General features: G+C 41.4%; 1 protein-coding gene across 1 annotated transcript in view; it reads right to left on the bottom strand.

Annotated features, from left to right (window-relative positions):
• The window catches only part of DCDC1 (doublecortin domain containing 1), a 282616-nt gene that overhangs the window by 37466 nt on the left and 225199 nt on the right, over positions 1-19951 (bottom strand). Inside the window, exons 19-23 of the mRNA XM_063118422.1 lie at positions 15356-15479; positions 12039-12220; positions 6777-6887; positions 5438-5537; positions 1149-1284 (exon numbers count right to left, since the gene is read on the bottom strand). Of these exons, the coding sequence (XP_062974492.1) occupies positions 1149-1284; positions 5438-5537; positions 6777-6887; positions 12039-12220; positions 15356-15479 (653 nt within the window). The remainder of the gene's footprint in view (positions 1-1148; positions 1285-5437; positions 5538-6776; positions 6888-12038; positions 12221-15355; positions 15480-19951) is intronic.

The raw sequence follows: 19951 nt of genomic DNA, 5'->3' as shown, positions 1-19951 counted from the left end.
CATCTTCAGGGTCCTTCTTCATGAGCTCCTGCCAAAGGAAGTGAGGTGGGAGGGCCTTTTCTGCTGTGGCACCCTGACTGTGGAATGAGCTCCCCAGAGAGTTTCACTCAGCACCTACATTATATTTCTGATTGCGGGTGAAGACCTTTTTATTTCCCCAGTATTTTAACATTTTACCATCTTAGTCTTTTAACTTACTGTTTTAAATCTGTATTTTAAATCTCTGCATTGCTGCTCAGGTTTATTCTGGTTTACTTTTATATTGTGGTTTACTTTTTATACTTTAGTTGTACTTTATGGTTTTAATTTTTGTGAACTGCCCAGAGAACTTTGGCTATTGGGTGGTACATATCAAAAGAAGGGAGAAACAGGTCTTCTGGATGCAAAAAGATTTATTTCTACAAAGCCCGACGCTTTTCGGCTTGTGTCCTTTCAAAGGCCTTCTTCAGGGGTCTGTAAGCATTAAAAGTACATTTAGAAACATTATGGGACAACACACAGCGTTATCATATGTTCATATTATAAAGTTAATTAGACATATTGCCATAGGGGCCTATGTATGTATGTATGTGAGTGTGTGTGTGTGTTTAAAAATTATTCACATTGCATGAGGCCATTAGAGCCTGTATACATGTGTCCAAATAAAATTATTATACATCAAAAATATGATATATCATTCCTTACTTGTTAGAAGATGTCTGCAGATTTTCCTCTAGCAATAAACTACCTCCACTAAGGTACTTTTAATGCTTACAGCCCCCTGAAGAAGGCCTTTGAAAGGACCCAGCCGAAACACATCAGGCTTTGCACAAATAAATCTTTTTGCATCCTGAGGACCTGGTTCTCCCTTTTGATGCTTTCCTCCTTTTGGTTTTGGTATTGGGTGGTATAGAAATGCAGTAAATAAATACATGAATGCATAACCCTCCTTCGCAGGGTTTGGGCGACATGACAAGCTCCCATCGTGGCTTGAATATTCAAAAGTTGCCTGGCACGTACCACAACCTATTGTGGCTTAAGCAGGTCACAGTGGCGGTGGTGATTGTGTGAACCCGATCTCTGCACATTTATACATCTTACGGAAGCTATTCTTACTTACATATATTAAACACACACATTTTACAAAACCAGCATAGAAATCTGCTCACTTTTTGTGTTCTTCATGACACAGTAGGCACGAATAGCAGTTATATCAGATGCTAAGTTACTAAGTTGGAGGCGTTTCTTATGCTGAGCCATAGTCCATTGGGGATCAATCCACTGTTCTCCACATGAAACATATATCTGTTACAAAAATGATAATTTGTTTCACGTACCGGAAACACCCAATGCTTAATCATTCAAAATTATTTATAAGATGATGTATTTTTAAAAGCAGGTGTATCCTCTTCCATTCAACTAAGGCACTCAGAGCTGCTTACAAATATGGTATAAACACTAAAATCATAACACAATAACAAAATAAAGCTAATAATACAACAAAATTATATAGCAACCAAAACAAACAAACAAAAACAGTGTGAAATACTTCAGCTGAGCTTATATTCTGAGCAAAATTCCATATTGCCTCACTACATTTATTATATTATTAGCGAAAATGTTAACTAAAGCATTCCAAAAACTTTGTGTTGCAGAGTACAGTGCCAGCTTTGAGGGGAAAACAGTTAACTTTGATTAATCGAAATCTATAAGCAACAACCGTATCCCCTCAGAAAAATACAAAGCAAAATTAACAAAGTCGAAGGGTATCCTGTAGAAACCTGCTTTATTTGAAATTAGATGGCTCATATTTAAGTAAAAAGTATTTAAAATGGAACAAAATAAAGCCCTGTAGCAAAGTACTTTACAAGTTAACCACAGGAATAGATTTTATATATATAAAAAAGTAGTCATTAATTTCTCTCAGTTTCTTCAAGGCATACATTAAATGAAAATGTAATAATATAATATAGTTCTTTTATTACATAATAAAATTTAAACAAGCAATCTCTAGGATAAAAAGGAAATAGTGACCCAATAAATATTAAAGTAAAAATTGCCACACATTTAACACAGTTAGTTGTTCACTAAAATGGCAAGTAGTTCTTTCACCTTCGAGATTGAGATAGATGTCTGTTACAGACAGAAAACGTCCTCTGGTCATTTAAACACCTGCTTAAATATTTAATTCCCCGTTGCCCACAAAGGAAAAGCTGAGTTTGTCAAAATTATTTCTCTTGCCGTGTGCCCTGAGCAAAATTGCAAATGCAATTTAAGCCTATATACAGTTTAAGATTCTCTTTCATAAACCAGGCCCCCATCTTCATGAGCACAGGAGGAGTGCACATTGTGGAAAGGGCAACTAAAATGATTAAGGAGCTGGAGCATCTCCCCTATGAGGAAAGGTTACATCAACTGGGATTGTTTAGCTTGGAAAAAAGGAGGCTAAGAGGAGACATGATAGAGGTGTACAAAAATTATGCATGGTATGGAGAATGTGGATTTTTCTCCCTCTCTCAAAATACTAGAACCCGGGGTCATCCCATGAAGCTGATTGGTGGGAAATCCAGGACAAATAAAAGGAAGTACTTCTTCACACAGCGCATAGTTAAATTATGGAACTCACTACCACAAGATGTAGTGATGGCCACCAATTTGGATGGCTTTAAAAGGGGGTTGGATAAGTTCCTGAAGGCAAAGGCTATCAATGGCTACTAGCCCTGATGGTTGTGTGCCTTCTCCAGTATTCGAGGCAGTGAGCCTGTGTGCACCAGTTGCAGGGGAACACGGGTGGGAGGGTGCTGTTGCACCATGTCCTGCTTGTTCATCCCTGGCCGATGGCTGGTTAGCCACTGTGTGGACAGAGTGCTGGACTAGATGGACCTTTGGTCTGATGCATCAGGGCACTTCTTAGGTTCTTATCCTCCACAGTATGCTGAAATCGGCTTTGCTCTGTCAGTGGTACACAGCAGAGCCAGCCATCCCTAAAACCCAGCTTTTCAGTGCCAGAAAAAACATACTTCCGGTTTGGGGGAGGGAGCACACACACAGTAGAACCAACATCATTAAGGGGAGAGGGGCTTGTTAGCCGCCCCTCTCCAGCCTCCCCTGCCACTACAGTATAATGAATGGGAAGTAACTAATCCACAATACTGGCTCCCTATGAGAGCAGCCCACTAGTACAAATAAGCTCCACTACAAGAAGTATCGCATGAGCTCTGACACTACATCAAAGAAATGAATTAACGCAGTTCCCAACTCTGGAGCTATGCAGCTTTGGAGCTAAAACCGTAACAGAGAACAGAATTAATGCAGCAATAAGGAAGCGCAAAGACATCTCTCAAGAGGAAAAATAGGAAAAGGAGTGAATGGGGGAAGGGGCAGCCAGATCACAGTCAGGTCAGAGCCAGATCAAACGCATACCCAGGATTTAATGTAGAGGCACAGGGGCACGTTACAAAGCAAGCATGTGGGAGCTGCTCTAACTAAAAAGAATAGAGTAAAAGGACTCTCCGATACTGTGGCTTTTCCAGGTAGAAGTGGCTGGTTGGGAGCACGCTGGCTATGACATCATGTGCTGCAAATGACATCACAACACACCCAAGCCAAAGGAAAAACCCCGTGAAGACAGGCCCCAGAACTTATTTCTGTAGTCTGCTTTCCCATTATAACAATTATTACTCTGATAGTTCACTGAGGGCAGAGGCTATCCATTATTTACCATCTCTGAGTTAAACGTGTGTTGCTAGTAAAGTTATAGGCTTTGTTCCAAGACCTAGGGGCCTTGATACAGCAAGATACGTGTATATGTTTTCCAGTTTAGTAGCAACGGAGACAGTCTTCAGTAACCGCTATCCAATTTTAGTGTCTAAATATAAAAAGTACTGTCTTGTAGTACTGTTTGGGGTAGCCTTAATTATTCAACAGTGACATTCTTGTCAATGTGACAGAGAACATCACTTTTACTTCTTCTGTCAGAGAAGTAAACGAAGACTGCCTAACTCCTGCTACTTGCACTAGATTCAAGAGTGTCTTGAGAACTAACATTCCTTTAATTTCTCCTATAGGAGTGTGTTACATTGATTAATAAGGAAGAAAGCAATTAGAAAATAATATGGAAATAGTAAACCCAATACAGTATAGTATACCCATTACACAAACACTGGACAATCTAGTAAGGAAGGAGGCATGTTGTCATCTCACCAAAATTCCTGATTTCAGCTCATTACGTATTTCCCATAAAAGTCAGTAGGAGTGATTGACCTCAATGAGAAAAGTGGCTGAGAACTGTTGTGGGGGGGGGGGTCGGCTTTGTGTGTGAGGGGGGGGGGGGCAAGTCAATGAATTTCTGTGGATTCCATGTGTTTACTACAGACGAAATGGCACAACTAAATGAATTCCATATGGAATTCCATATTCCTATATGGCTCGGGTCCAGGTTATTTGAAAGAACGTATTCTCCCTTATGAGCCTGCCCATGCTTTAAGATCTTCTGGAGAAGCCCTTCTTTCAGTCCCACCATCTTCACAGGCATGCTTGGTGGGGACATGGGAGAGGGCCTTCTCGGTGGCTACTCCGGTGCTCTGGAACTCTCTTCCCGGGGAAGCTAGGCTGGCTCCCTCTTTGATGGGCTTTCGGAAGCAGGCTAAAACTTTTTTGTTCCAGCAGGCCTTTGGAGAATAATCTGGCTCTCCATCTATGTTAATGTCTTATAATTTTGTTGTGTATTTTAAACATTTATGGTTTTGTTTCCCCCACCACCACCAATGTATGTTTTAAACTTTGTAAGGCTGCCTTGAGGCCCAGCGTTGGGCAAAAGGCAGGATACAAATAAACATCATCATCATCATCATCATCATCATCATCATCATCATCATCATTCCAGAGTATTTTATGGTGCCCTCTTACTTTGCATGGGAAGCCAGCCACCAATGCATTCCTCCTAGGACCACAGCAGTGACACCATTACCGCTGAATGTGCAAGCCTATAAGAACAGGCACAGGCAGCAATACTTCCTTCCCCTGTGAGCTGCTTTTCAGCTGCAATGCTACCACTGCTTTGGAAAAATGGATAAGGGATATTTCCATTGTAAAAGCTGGAACTGAGCTGGGCATGGGTGGGGGACTTCCTTGCCTCATATTGACCCAGAAGCTGGAGTATTGCAGCTCATAAGTAGCTGGCAAGAGCAACTGTCTCCCATTCCTGGGGGTTCCCTGTAAGCATTCATGCTGGGCTGCTAGTGAGCCAGCTTCCCCCCCGATAGACTGGAATAAGCCGCTCTCTAAAAGGCAAGTGTAACAAAAGAGAAAGAAGTAAACAGAACACATCCCAATACATGGGTTCATGTAACATTTTGGAGCAACAAACAATGCCATTCATCATCATGAGCTCATTTTACAGGAACAGCATTTTCTGAATAAACACGAATGCTCCCAATTTCATTTTTATTTTTCTTACCAACTGATCTCTTTCCAAGTCTTTCAAAAGAAAGATTTCCACCCCTTTTCCGGTGAACAGTCTTCTAGCAGCAAAAGGCAAATGCAACACCATGGTGCACCTTTTAAACAAACGAAAACATGCATATACAGCTCTATTTGCATTAAGTCTCCAACACTAGAAGGAATGGAAATGGCACATTATAAACAGGGTAACTGTACTCCTCATTAGAAATATCAATTAACCCAGCACTGCTATAACCCAAAGTGGAGCTTACCCTGTTCATGGCTTAAGAGCCATGTAAGTCCAAGCATCTCAGGGGAGCCCTTATTAAGTTAAAGTGAAAATAGTTCCAGGTCCGGGAATAACTAATCCTATCCATGGGGAGCAATTTCAAGACTGGTGATCCCTCAGCTGTACAGAATGGCAGAACAAAATCTTTGCAGAATGACAAAGACAGGGTTGTTCAGGGGGCATTTGCTCTTCTGGGTTCCAACCAAATTGAAGCAGTTTTGTTAGTGAGCACGGGATTAAGGTTGTTGATACCTGCTTTGTAATTCCTGATCTTAAAGCTGCATCACTGTACTTAAGAACTGTATTTTAAGATGATTCTTGTTCTGTTGTCAGAATTTTCTATGATTATTTTATTGACTTTGTTCAGATGACACGCCAAGCCACAGTGGTTAAACATTTTGAGGTAAACATTATGGTTTAGTGGGTCATTTAAACCATGACTTAGTGTGTCATGTGAACTGTTCCTAACCATAATGGATACATAACCACAGTTTAAACATGGTCACTAACCATTGGCTGCAAAAGGGTTAACAGCCTAACCATGGTTTAGTGTGTTTCCTGAACAGGCTAAACATTATGGCTTAGACTGTCATGTGAACCATTCCTAACCATGGTGACTACATGACCATGGTTAAAACGTACTCACTAACCATTTGGTGCAAAAGTGGCCTAACCATGGCTTAGTGTGTTGTCTCAACAGGCCCAATGTGACCTGTGTTGGGATCTAAAATAACATAAAACAATGAATCTGGCAAGCAGAGGGAAAGTGGGTGGTGTGCGGTGTTACATTCAAGGATGGAGGAAATAAGTTTTGAAGTTACTGCTTCTTAAAAGAAAGTATGAATGTATCCTTAGACTTCAAGCTCTTTTGACCAGGGCCCATAACTCTCCAAATGTGCCATATGCACTGATGGCACTAAATAAGTGAGCAGAAATAGTACTTGAATAACCTGCACAATGAATGAGATTAGTCAGTTATAATGGGTGCCCCCCCCTCCAAGCCTTAACACATGCATGTTAAAATGTCTGAATAGAAAACAATAGATTATGATATGGATTTGATTACCGTTCCAGAAAGTGCTGAAATTCTGTTTGGTGTATTTCTTTTTCTGAATCTGTGTCAGCGTACATCTTCGCGGGTCTCTTTGCTTTCTGCGCTTTTTCTGGGTCAGTATTCCTAATGCAAATTAATGAACCTTATCTAACTGAGAACTTTTCAAAACTTTCAAAACGAAAAGATCATATATATATATATATATATATATCAATCATATTACATGTATGGAAAAATATAAAGCACAACAGCAAAATCTCCACTTACTGGCCAAATTTCACCAAACCACCGTTTTCACTGTTAACTTTAGTGCTTGTCATATTCCAGGTATCACTGGTGTTTGCTATGAGTTATGCTGGCTTTGGACATTAGAAAACACTGACACTACAGCACTGAGCTCTTTGTGCTTTCATGTAGGGGAGCTGCACAAGCTATACAGGCATTTGAATCTTGTGCTTGTCTCCCACATAAGCTCTTCTTCAGCTATTACTGTACTTCAATACAAGTTCAAACGACGCAAGTATAGCGCACTCAAACATCCATCCACTTATTTGCCCTTTTTATATTTAAATCCTCTCCAATTTTTGATGCTTCAAATGTGTACATTTTCTATAGTTCCATGAAGGAAATAAGAGTGGAAACTGTTTAGGGTTGAAGTGAAACAGTCTCCAAAATGCATCATCCCATTTGTAGATGATGGGAAGATGAGGGGGGAAATTTGGGGCATGTCTAGACCAGGGGATGGAGGGGGGAGGATCTCACGATATTCTGATTGTGAGATCCTCCCCTTTGTCCAAATGTGCACACGACATCCTGGGAGGAAGGACGGATGTTGCGCCCGCCATTTTTTATTTTTTTTATTACAGACAGATGAATGCACGCGCATTCCAATGAAAAGTAAGTTATATATAAAAACAACTGCTCCTGCTCCTCACCTCACCCCACCCCCGATGGGCACAGAGCACCTGATGAGCTCTGTGCCTCATGCCCGGTTCCCGGCTCCTTGTGTTTACTAGCAAGAAGGTGGGACTAAGCCAGGATGGGCATCCACACCTCCCGCAGTCTTGGAACGATCCCAAGACTGCGGGAAGAATCGAGCTAAATGCCATCCCATTTATCCCAGGGAAATGGAGGGATCATCCCTCCCTGTTCCTGGGATCCCCTGTGCATCATGTGGATGCACAGGGATGATCCCAAGATGATCCCCATGATAACGACTAGGGTAGACACATCCTTTGTTGTCCTTTAGGTGCAGTGACAAACATTTTGAGGGCTTTGATATTGTGGGGTGCTTAACATGGTGGCAAGTGGTGATATTTGGGGGGAAAAGCTTCCCAAATGTCTTTTAATTGGGGGGGGGGAATTGTGGCGGCAAACAGGGAGCATCAGGTATGCCCAAAATCTTGAATGTGCCTGAAGAAGCTGTTGAGATCCTAGTCACTATGTCAAGTAAATGAGATGTGTATACCAATGTCACTCCAAGCTGTATGAAATTTATATACTGTGTCCTACACAGAAATGCCAAACTTTACATTTGAAATGGACTTGAATGGGACACGATAGGATACATTTCTTCCAGGCCCAATTCTCCCTTCAAACTCAAGATCGAAGTGACCAGGTGTAGAGAAGTCGTAACTTGGTTAATGTACTGTACTTCCACAGTGGAGATACGGTCTCATTATGGCCTCACACCAACATCAGGTGTGCAAATTTATTAAACCCAGCTGGAGAAGAAGTTATGCACATTTCATCAGGCATGAGGTTTGCAGCACACACACACACCAGTCTTACATGACCTAAAATGGAGATTTATCAATTTCATAAAAGCTAGTTCTGGGAACTTTTAGATGTTGCCTCAGATCTAGAGAAAAACTTTTTAAAAAGCTGATACCATTCATTAAATTTCTATGGGAAAAGATCTGAATAATTTTAAGAACAGCATATTCACATTTTAGATCTGGCAGAGAGAGAACTAATTATGAGATGTATGCGTCAAAGATTTCAATTTCAGGCTTGACTTTACTTTGAAGATATATTTTTTTAACTTTATCATTTTTGCAGGCAGCTCAGTGGACAGCCTATCTGAATGCTACTCATTGTTCAGTGGTGTATGAAGTGTATTTAATCAATCTGAAAAAGTAATATTAAACCATTATCAAAAAAGCATCAGATGTTCTAAAAACCTTAAAAGAAAGGTCAAAAGGTGACATCTCTGTTAACAATGTGAGAAACGATGTATTTAACTTATTCTTTACATCAAAGCTTTTCACTGCTATATGAATATTCAAAGTTTTGCTATATAAAATGAATGTATAAAATCTGCTCTTTCCAAGCATAATATTCACCGTTGTCAAGTGGTTTATCCAAATAGATATAATTTATATACACAGAAATATGTCATCCAACTAGAAATTAAGAGTTTCATATGGAAACTGGTTCAGTGAAGCTCTACGGGCATTAATGTGCAGAAAGGGGAACTATGTAATTGTAATAGTTCGCTATGCTGTTGTAATCTGTTGGGGACATAATTCCAAATTATCTCTGAAAGGGCCCTTGATATACTACAATTTATCTCCAGTTTCCTTCATTTTAGTTTTTACATATTTAATACAATAAAAGGTGTTGTCATTTTGGTTCCAGTAAATAACAACAACAACAACACAAAATAAGTGGTGTGATATATTTCAGTGATGCAGCTGTCTGCTGGTCAAGATCCAACAAGGTTTTGGGCTGCATGAAAACCCTCATCAAGCACCAGCTCTGTTTTCTACCTGAGGCTTCATTACCCTTCCATTGTAGCTGATGAAAAGTCCTGGGTAGCTTGGTCATCATTCTTTATTAAAGACTCCATTCACCATTCTTTATATGGTGTTCCTATCTAAAACTCTGAAAATTACAGCTTACAAATACTCTGCATGAGATGAGTTAATGCAGAAATTTTGTGATCTCTTACTTAACTACAGAGGTCCCTCCACACCTCTAATTGATTATGGAAATGAGAAATATTTATCTTTGATCCAGTTTTAAAAACATCTAAGAAAAACATCAGAAACCTAGTAATGAGGGAAGGAAATTTAACTGAAATTGTGTTGTTAATACCCATTTCTAAAATAAGCTGATATCAAATTAAATCCTTATGGTCAATTTTTAGGGTACATAAAAGTGTAGTCATATTCTTCAGAGTTTTCAATATAATTGATAGAAATTAGGGCTGCACACGGACCCCCCCGAACCACTTTGTGGCCTAATCCAGAACTTCTGGATTGGGCCCAAACTGGTTTGGGACGAACCGGCTGTCCCCCGCTCTGCTCAACGGAGCGAGATCCAGCTCTGCCACCGGCGCCGCATGGCTGCCGCCACCAGGTAAGCCAACCCCTCGCCCCCTTACCTGCCTCCATCACGGTCCGTCGCGGGCTTCAATTGAGGCCCTGGTTGAAGCTGGAAGAGAAGGCCACGGCCTCTTCTGGCTTCAAGCCTGGGCCTCTGTTGAAGCCCATGACAGACCGCGACGGAGGCAGGTAAGCCCCTCTCCCCCCTGCCCCCTTACCTGGCTCCGCCGCCACCGCATGGACTGTGGTGAGGAGCCAGGTAAGCAAAACTCCCCCCAACCCCTTACGTTCCTCCGTCGCGGGCTTCAACTGAGGGCCAGCCTGCGACGGAGGCAGGTAAGCCCCCCTCCCCCCTTACCTGGCTGCCGTTGCTGCACGGACTGCGGTGGTGCCGCCGCCAGGTGAGTCACCCTCCCCCCACACATCCGGAGCTCCGGATCGAGGTGAACCGCTTTGCCTCAATCCGCAGCTCCCTCGACCTGATTCGTCTCTGCCTTTGTCGGAGGCGAATCAAGCCGCTCCGCTATCACTTCTCCGAACCAAACAGAAGCACAGCCCTAATAGAAATATATAGAGTAGTTACATTAATTGAGAACCAAGTCCATTTCTGAACCAAGGCAGCTATGTTTGGTGTGACATCACCCTTCTGGTTATTGGACAGACACAAGGCTTAGTCTTTGATGATACCAAACAGTACATCCCTGTTAATGTAAAATCAAGAGATGACAAATGAACAGTGGGATGAGATAACATATATTCAAGTTTGTAGACCAATGCCCTGATTAGTTCAGTGATAGCTGCATACAATAGGCTCATATGCAACAAATAATGTGTTCAGTAATAGCACCATGCAGTGGTGGCTCAATGTAGTGAATGGAGATGCACATTACCATCACATTACAAGACTCACTGGAAGGCATATCTCCACCCAAGCCATAGGGACTGCATTACATATAGATGCACATTTAATCCCTATTTCTTGGATGCTGAGCACACTGTTGCTAGTCCAGTGTGATCTATGCAGAAAACACCCTCTTGCTCATATGGATCCATGTGGCATGTTTAGTCTGGAGAAGAGAAGATTGAGGGGAGACATGATAGCACTCTTCAAATACTTGAAAGGTTGTCACACAGAGGAAGGTCAGGATCTCTTCTCGATCCTCCCAGAGTGCAGGACAAGGAATAATGGGCTCAAGTTAAAGGAAGCCATGAGGAAAAAAAATCTGACTGTTAGAGTGGTACAACAATGGAACCAATTACCTAGGGAGGTCGTGGGCTCTCCCACACTAGAGGCCTTCAAGAGGCAGCTGAACAACCACCTGTCAGGAATGCTTTAAGGTAGATTCCTGCAATAAGCAGGGGGTTGGACTCGATGGCCTTGTAGGCCCCTTCCAATTCTACTATTCTATGATTCTGTGATCATCATCATTTCTGTACCCCCAGGCCCCCTATGGATGATAATCTCATAACTTCTCTAAAGACATTGGTGGTTGGGCTCTATTTGCTTACCCATGGCAGTCACTTGTGAGTTTGCAGCCAGTTATTATAATATGGATGTGCTAGTTGTATATGGACGCATGGCAGTCATGATCTGTACAACTGCATCCACTCGAAAAAGAGTCAGAATTACTGTGTAAATCATGATGGCCCTATATCCAGCCTCCACATAGGGGGACTGATTCATATCTCTGATGCCTTCAAGTTACCATGGCCAGCCAGCAACTTCATGCATTCTCAAATGTGATCACTTGGAGTCAAATTAGTGTGTGAACTTAGCTTCCCTTGCCACTGCCAAGTAAAATAGATAGTTACTTTTGGAGAGTAAGACAGCTTTTAAAATTAAAAGTTGAAAGCAGTACTACATTTACAAATGAAGATGCACTTCTACAAAACTAAAATGTTACTGTGCTTATTCAGTTATGAAACTTAGTTGCCATTTTCTTACTGTTTTTTCAACACAGAGGTGCAGTCAGGTCCAAGAACAGAGACGGCTTTGTGTTTGTCCTGCGCTCCATTTCTCAAAACCCTCAGTCTCAAAGGCATGTAGCTGTCGGACTTCTTGCCAGCAGGTTTCTTTAAAGGAGGACTGTTTGGAATCAACAGCCCTTCAATGGGCCAGTCAAAAGCCTTTCAAATAATAATAATAATAATAATAATAATAATAATAATAATAATAATAATAATAATAATAATATTCCATTTATATTATAAGAACAACAACAATACACAGCAGTTTAGAGCAGTCAAAGAACTTCACACGCATGCCCTCCCTCCCCCCGGCCGCGTCTGGCTTGCCTGGCCGTGGGGAGGCCGTTGCGAGGGTGGGTGGGAAGCCAGACATGCTAAATCCCCTTTGACAGGGATCAGATCGTGCCAACGGTCAGGGGTGGGACAACTGCGGCAATATTATCTGGCCATGCCCAGTCTCTGGCTTCTTTTCCTTTGCTCCTCCCTCTCTCCCTGTACATGCACTATGGGTTCATCCAGTCACTCTATCCGGATCCGAGAAGGAATTTTTGGCTCATAGTCTGATTGGCCGGGGCTACAAATCTTTTCACCTACTTCACACTTTAAGTGTCTTAAGGAAAATGTATTATATTTCGGTTCTCGTTTGGTCACATTTGGCTTAGGCTGGGAGGGGCAAGCATCGTTGGAGGAATCAGGGATGGTGATGATTCTGAGGCACTGTTTTGGTGACAGGTGATGCCTGAGGCCTTCTGCTGAGGGTTTTGCAGCCCCGGTGGGGAAATAAGGGTTACCTGTGAGGCCATCACACCTCACCTCACCCGGTGTTTTGCGGCCCATGTGTGTGTGACATGAGAAGGCTTCCCCTCCCCAAAACGGGTACTCCTGGGGGTGGTGATCTCGCAGACACCATTCAGCAGGCCTAGAATGTTTCACCCTGTACAATGCCTAGCTAGTTGCTGGCATAGATTGGGGCCTACCCAATTTCCCTTTGCAGATTTTCAATAAACATGCCCCTAATTTCATACCATTCATACTTGTCTCATCTAGTTATTCCGCACGCCTCCCTACTTTTGCCCGCAAACTTCATTAATCCTGAAAACAACTTGGTAGGTCAGCACCAGTTATCCTCATATTGTGGGTTTGTGGGGGAAGGCTGAGACTAAAGGAATACGAGCTGCAAAAGCAAGTGCATTCTACCAGCTCTTCTGCATATGTGATTTAGCCAACAGTGGTTAACAGTTAAGTTATTAAATGGTTCTTTCTAAGATTACAGAAACACAAGAGAGACATTTGTAGGTGCTAAGCTATCATGGCGATTCACATCTATATTTAAGAGCAATTGATTAATCCATTTTATTCTGTCTTCTCCATCTCTGAAGGAATAAACATAACTAAAACTGCCTGACAATAGTCACTCTTGGCATTTTAGCATTAAGCAAACCTCATTATTAGCGCCTCTACTGATTATTTCACAGTCACAAATCCCTTTGTAATATTGTCATATATTTATGAAAACTACAGTGCTTATTTAAATGGCATATTAACAGCATCTGTAGATATTCTAAACAGCCCTTGGCATGATAAGGGTTTTGTGTATTACAATAAAGCAGTTGCTACATCACATTTTCTGTTTCTTCCTCCCAATCTTTACAGGTCTATCGTCAATGACATCCTCCTCCCCAGTTCAACACAGAAGCTTTGCTTGCACCCAGTCCAGTGCTTTGATACAGAACTACAAATGTGAGAAGCAGCATGCAACACTTTCCCACAATTCACCCAGTTGCCACTGGATTAGGTCAGACTGAGAGCCGATGCCACATAGCCTATGGTTATTAGATAGACTGAAGTAGCACTTCATTGGATAGACTGAAGTAGCACTGCATAACTCTAACAATCAAAACCATACCAAAAATCACAAGTTCAGTATATGGTGGTTGTTTGCTTTGACTTCCTTCTACCATTCTTTAATTTACATTGGCAGGTGGTAGTCATCACCAGTGGCACAGTACTGGTGACAGATAGTATTATTATTGGGAGAAGAACTTTTGTCCTACCCTCCTCCTTCGACATGTTTTTTATCGTTTAAGTGACTAGTAGTGTGACACAAAATGTGAGGAGACACAAACATATGAGGAGACACAAAAATGTGTGTAGTTTCTGTGGGAGGCAAGATGAAGGTGGGAAGCTGTGAAGGAGGCATGGCAGCACCTGGAATAAGTACAACCAAAATTAGATGCCGGCCTGGCCATACTGGTTAGCAGGAAAAGACCAAGTCAGTAAGATACCAAGGTTCCGGGAGTGTGGGCTAGTACTGAGCCTATGTGTCCATGTATATGAGTGCGTATTAAAGATTCTAGGATTCAGATAGGGCAGAGCAACTGAAGCTGGGAAGATTGCTTTTGGGACAATGTCTCAGTTGCCTGGGAGGCTTCATGAGACAATTCTATCTCAACTGAAACCTTAATATGTAGAAGAAAATGTACTTTCTACATTAAAACTTGCTTAGTTTTAGCAGCTAGAGTCATGGATGAGAACAAGAAACAATAATATGCACATGGTAATCATCAGGAGTTACTGTCAATAATTTCAGAGCACTTGCATATGCTACAGCTTGGTAGCACAAGTCATGTTTTAGAGTTGGTTTTCTGATATGCAATACTAAGTGAAAATGGGCTAAATAACACTTTGTTTCAGCAAAGAGATTTAAATGATCGCGTTGTGCATGACAGATAGTTTATTTGTCCTTGGGTAATAGTTATATTTTTAGTCCATCCAATAACAACAACAAAAAACCCTCAGAAATCAGAAACATAAGGTTGGTAATAAAATAAAAGAGAGGGTGACATGTTGAGAGGGAAAATACCAAATGGGATAAATGACAATTGCTGTAGAATCAAAGAATTGATTTTTTTTCTGAAAATACATCAAAATTTGGGTTTTACTGGGCAGCAATTTGAATTAATTTTACACAGCAACTCCCTACACATCATTGCAAGACACTTTTGAAGCTGATGAGAATTTCATAGCCACTGACATGCAGGCTACGATTCAAAGAAGTAAGGTAAAAAGTCCCACTGGCTAGGTAGGAGCCTTGGGCACGTTTACTGAAACTTTCTGGTTCATCAGTAATTAAGTATGTCATTTTTAGCATGCAATTCATATAGCAAATATTATGCACACTAGTATTGTGCATTTATAAGCATATATTTTTAACCTGTGCACGTACAGAGATATTTTAACTGTGCATGAGTAGATATGTACAGATTTGTGTGCTGTTTCCATATATCAAGTTACCTGGTTTAGTTCTCCATTTGGAAGCACAGGCCACATATAGGTCAACTTATTCCATAAAGGATTGTCCACTTTTGACTGTTTCCACTGACCAGGCTTACTTGTTCCTTCATGTTTAATGGCCCATCTGAAACCAAAAAGAAGTATATTTTCTTATCAGAAGTATCAACTATCTTCTTTTTAAATACATTTCTCACTGGGGAGTAATTTCAAGTGGCTAAAAAAATTTTTTTTAATTTTTTTTTGCACACCACTCTATTTGATTCTCTTAGATCTATTGCATTCTCAAGTCCATGATAATAACACCCATGTTCCAGCCTGAATATATATTACCTGTATTGTATATATTGTACCTGTATGCTCTGCTGCTGCTGTTTTCTCTCTCTCTCTGCTGGCTTTCATCTTGTTGCTCCTACTTAATTTACTTTAATATGTATATAATTATCCTACACCCCACTTCTATTACAGTTGGTTCTTTGGGCACTTAATATAATACCATAACAGAGTGATCCTAACCCCTACTGAAGGCCAGCTGAGGGTGGTGGTGGTGAAGAAAATAAGCTATGCCACACATTACAGGTCAAGTCACACATTATATGACCAAGAGCTAAAGTGTGCAGAAGACCTTCTAGAACACATTTACGCATTTTTAGAACTTGGTAACATGACAACAAATCATGAGATATGGCAACACAGAGACTTCTCTGGCTTCTTTCTCACGATCATGAAATCACATATCACACACATAATACATACACACACACACACACACACACACACACACTTCCTGAACACCAGATACTGGATACAAACAACAGGGAAATGCTGTTGACCTTGTGTCCTTATAAGCTTCTAAGAGGAATCTAGCTGGCCACTGTGGCAAATAGGGTGGCGAACTGGATAGAAACAAGTGATTGATTCTAGGCCACAAATTGAATACAAGATAGAGGTAAGATTTGATCTTCCAAATCCAAAACCACTCTTTCGATATTGCATTGCATTTTGTAATACAATGCCTATTTCATAAATGTAAGCAGTTTAATTTTCCATACAGACCACTGCACATTAATTATCCTTGAATGGGTTTATCTCACCCTCCAAACACCTTCTCTTCCATTATTCCACAAAGCAGCACTGGCCCAAGATATTTTGCTGCCTGAAGGAAAGACAAGATGGTGCTTCCCACATCACACATAACCAGACTGAAAGATTAACCTTACTTCAACGCTGGCACTGGTGCGACATCCTCCACTACACCTGAGGCAAGCAGGCTAGCTTAGGGTGTGCAGAAAAGACCCAAGTGGCACACATAGTTCTGTCCTCCAAATATCTCGCTACTGCTCAGCATCTGCCACCTGTGGTGGGTGGTTCATTATGCCTAATGGCAGGGCCGGTCCTGCCACAAAGGATTAATTTCCCCTCTGCCTTCCCCAAAAGGAAGACTTAAAAACAAACACCACACACATTGCAACCAGCCAATGCAGTCCAATCTTCTGTTTGCCTCGTACTTACAGAGATGGGACTCAGAAAGCAAAGGAGTGTGGGAGAAGGGAAGTTACTGTCCAATCACTGACTTGCCTTGTATTGCCCCTCAGAATAGGTACCTTTTCATCACTCTGCACTCTGCTGTAGTGGTAACTAGGGATAAATCTTTTTTGTGCTCTGCGCTGGGACACTGGCACCAGCATTGACTCAGAGCAGAGTATTTTTTTAAAAAATTAAAGGCAGCAAGTCATTGCATAGGTGCCTTGATTTTAAGGTGTCCCTCTAAAATTGTGGGTGTTGCTTCATGGAATACTCTGAATAATGAGCTGTTGCTATAAAGAACCTTTGTGATTTAGTACTCTCTCATGTTAAAGATAATATTTTCTTTGTTCATAGGGCTGCTGCTGGTATCAGAGAGGGAAAGAGGGATTTACTGCCTTCATCTGGAGCAAAGGGATGTTTGGGATCCAGTTGCACATCAGAAGGCTTGTCAGGATCCTGCCAGCTCTTGTGCATTATTGTTAATAAACGCTCGCAGTGTACACCACATGGCTTTTCCTGAAAGTGCTATTAATTGTTGTAAACCGCCCAGAGAGCTTCGGCTGGGGGGGCGGTATATAAATGTAATAAAATAATAATAATAAATAATTAAGCTGCCAGGTTTCGACGTAGTATGAGTTTTAATAACTAAGTTCAAGCTCCCTGAAAACTGTGTTTTATAAATGAAAAGCTGACAAACTTTTAACTGCAGTGGCATTAATAGGTAGTGATATAATGACTGTGTAACTGCCCTCACAATGCTTCCTTTACTTTCTGGTTTCTGCCTCTGCTTTCAATATCAGCTCTAATGTGAAGCCCAATATTTCTCATTTTTAGCCACTAGATGGAAACAGCGATTCACGGAAGCCCAGCTGAGAGCCGTCTGTTTTCAAAAGCTGCATCACATTTAATTCTATTTAATGTTATTTCATTTCCCTTTTATTACAGAGAGCCTTAATACAATCGCTTCCCCCAACCCCTGATGCCTAACAAAGAAGTAAAATAGAAGTCCTCCTGCCCCAGATAGCTGTCAAGTCTTTCTTTTTCAAACATGCGTGTAAAGCTCAAGGCAAGGTTAAAACAAAGTGACAAGACTTTTTAACCCCATAATCAATAGGTATGCTATGAATCTCTTTGACTATATAAAAAAGCAAAGGAAACACTGACTATGGTTCTTTCGTTTGAAGCCAAGTTCTTCTCCCGATATTTTAGCACTTCTTCTCCCATGCCATGCAAACCACCCAGAGAGCTTAGGCCAGAGCTTTCCAAACTTTTCATGTTGATGACACACTTTTTAGACATGCATCATTTTGCAACACAGTAATTCAGTTTTACTAGCAAACCAGAGGTTAAACTAGCCCCTTATAAGAGATACAGACACATACGTAAATTGTAATAATGAAATGTATGGGGGCACAACATATCTCATGAAAACCTTGCATTATATTTCTAAAAATATATGATTTGCAAGATAATAACACACATTTCCAAGACTTTTCACACTGAGCCAATTTTGTCGAGCTGCGATCAAGCGGCGGTTGAGACGGTGTTCTATCAAAAAACTGGACCCATGGAATTTCTCAAATGCGTCACTTCAGGTGCAACCACGTCACCAGAAGTGACACGGAATCAGCTGTTTCGACCCGATTATGCATACTGTGCATGCACAGTACCTGTATGATCCCTCGACCGTGGTGCGCATACAGGATACGACGGAAGGGGAATATACTAGTGCACCATACTAATCGGCACCTTTGCTGTGTAAAAATGCATGCAAGTTGGTATTGCGATTGGGGCGTTGTTCCTGCTTAAAGGCGAAACTTTTCAGTGCCCGCCCCCTACCGGGCCCACTCGTTCCTCGGACAGAGACGCGCCCGCCTTCGAATCTGACCCGTCTTTGGGGCACTCATTATTAGCTGTGGGGGAGCAAGCAGCGACAGTCGCCCAGGAGGGATCGGACTTTTACAGAGCTAGCTATCCACCACTTTTGCCAAAATGCTCCTTTTGTTGTTGGGAATCATTGTACTCTATGTTTCCGTGCTTGTCCTTCTCTTCGTTTCTACAATTGTCAGCCAATGGATCGTTGGAAATGGGTACACGACAGACCTTTGGCAGAACTGCACCACCTTAGGGGTTCTGAGTTCATTTCGTTGCTCAACATCATCCATGAATGAATGGCTGCAGTCTGTCCAAGCTTTGATGATCCTCTCCATCATCTTCAGTGTGTTGTCTTTATTCCTGTTCTTCTGCCAGCTCTTCACTCTCACTAAGGGTGGACGTTTCTACCTTACTGGCATTTTCCAGATCCTTGCTGGCCTATGTGTGATGAGCGGTCCGGCCATCTTCACAGTGAGACATACAGATTGGTATTGCTTATTTCACATAGACTCAGAGGTTTTTCGTTACATTCGCATGACACGCCTACACACTACAGCTGACACACTAACGTGTTGCGACACACAGTTTGGAAAGCTCTGGCTTAAGCTATGGGACGGTATATACATGTAATAAATAAATATGGAATTTTATGAGTAAACTTCAGAAAAAACCAGCATATATCATGATCTTACGCATGTTTATTTGACAGTACTTCCCACTGTGTTCAATGGAACGTTTTCCCAGGAAAGTGTGCACACAATTCAATGTTCTCTCTTTTATTTGTGGCAATCTGAATAATTATGCAACACTGGGACCACATAGAATCATAGAATAGTAGAGTTGGAAGGGGCCTATAAGGCCACCGAGTCCAACCCCCTGCTCAATGCAGGAATCCCACAAATTGGTTTCATTATAAAACTATGTGCTATCCAATAGTGTCAGTAGTATTTAGGCTGCTAGGTCACGAGTAGAAGTTTTTGTACTTCAATTCAAGTCCCTTCTGAAGAATTAAAACTTTAATAGAAAACAAAGGAATGAGAAAGGAAAAAATTACTAAGCTCTCATTTGACTTGAAGGGTTGTCAAATTCTGACAAATTTTTCATTCCAAGACTTCAGCTCATAATAATTAGAGCATTGTCTGGCTACAGAGCATGGATTCCTTTGTGTCCACCTGTACTTGCAGTGTATGGAGACTT

This window comes from Elgaria multicarinata, chromosome 2 (assembly GCF_023053635.1).
Source record: "Elgaria multicarinata webbii isolate HBS135686 ecotype San Diego chromosome 2, rElgMul1.1.pri, whole genome shotgun sequence".
In the NCBI taxonomy this organism is placed as follows: domain Eukaryota; kingdom Metazoa; phylum Chordata; class Lepidosauria; order Squamata; family Anguidae; genus Elgaria; species Elgaria multicarinata.
Note: the sequence above shows the minus strand (reverse complement) of the source record. Positions and strands in the feature narration are given on the sequence as shown.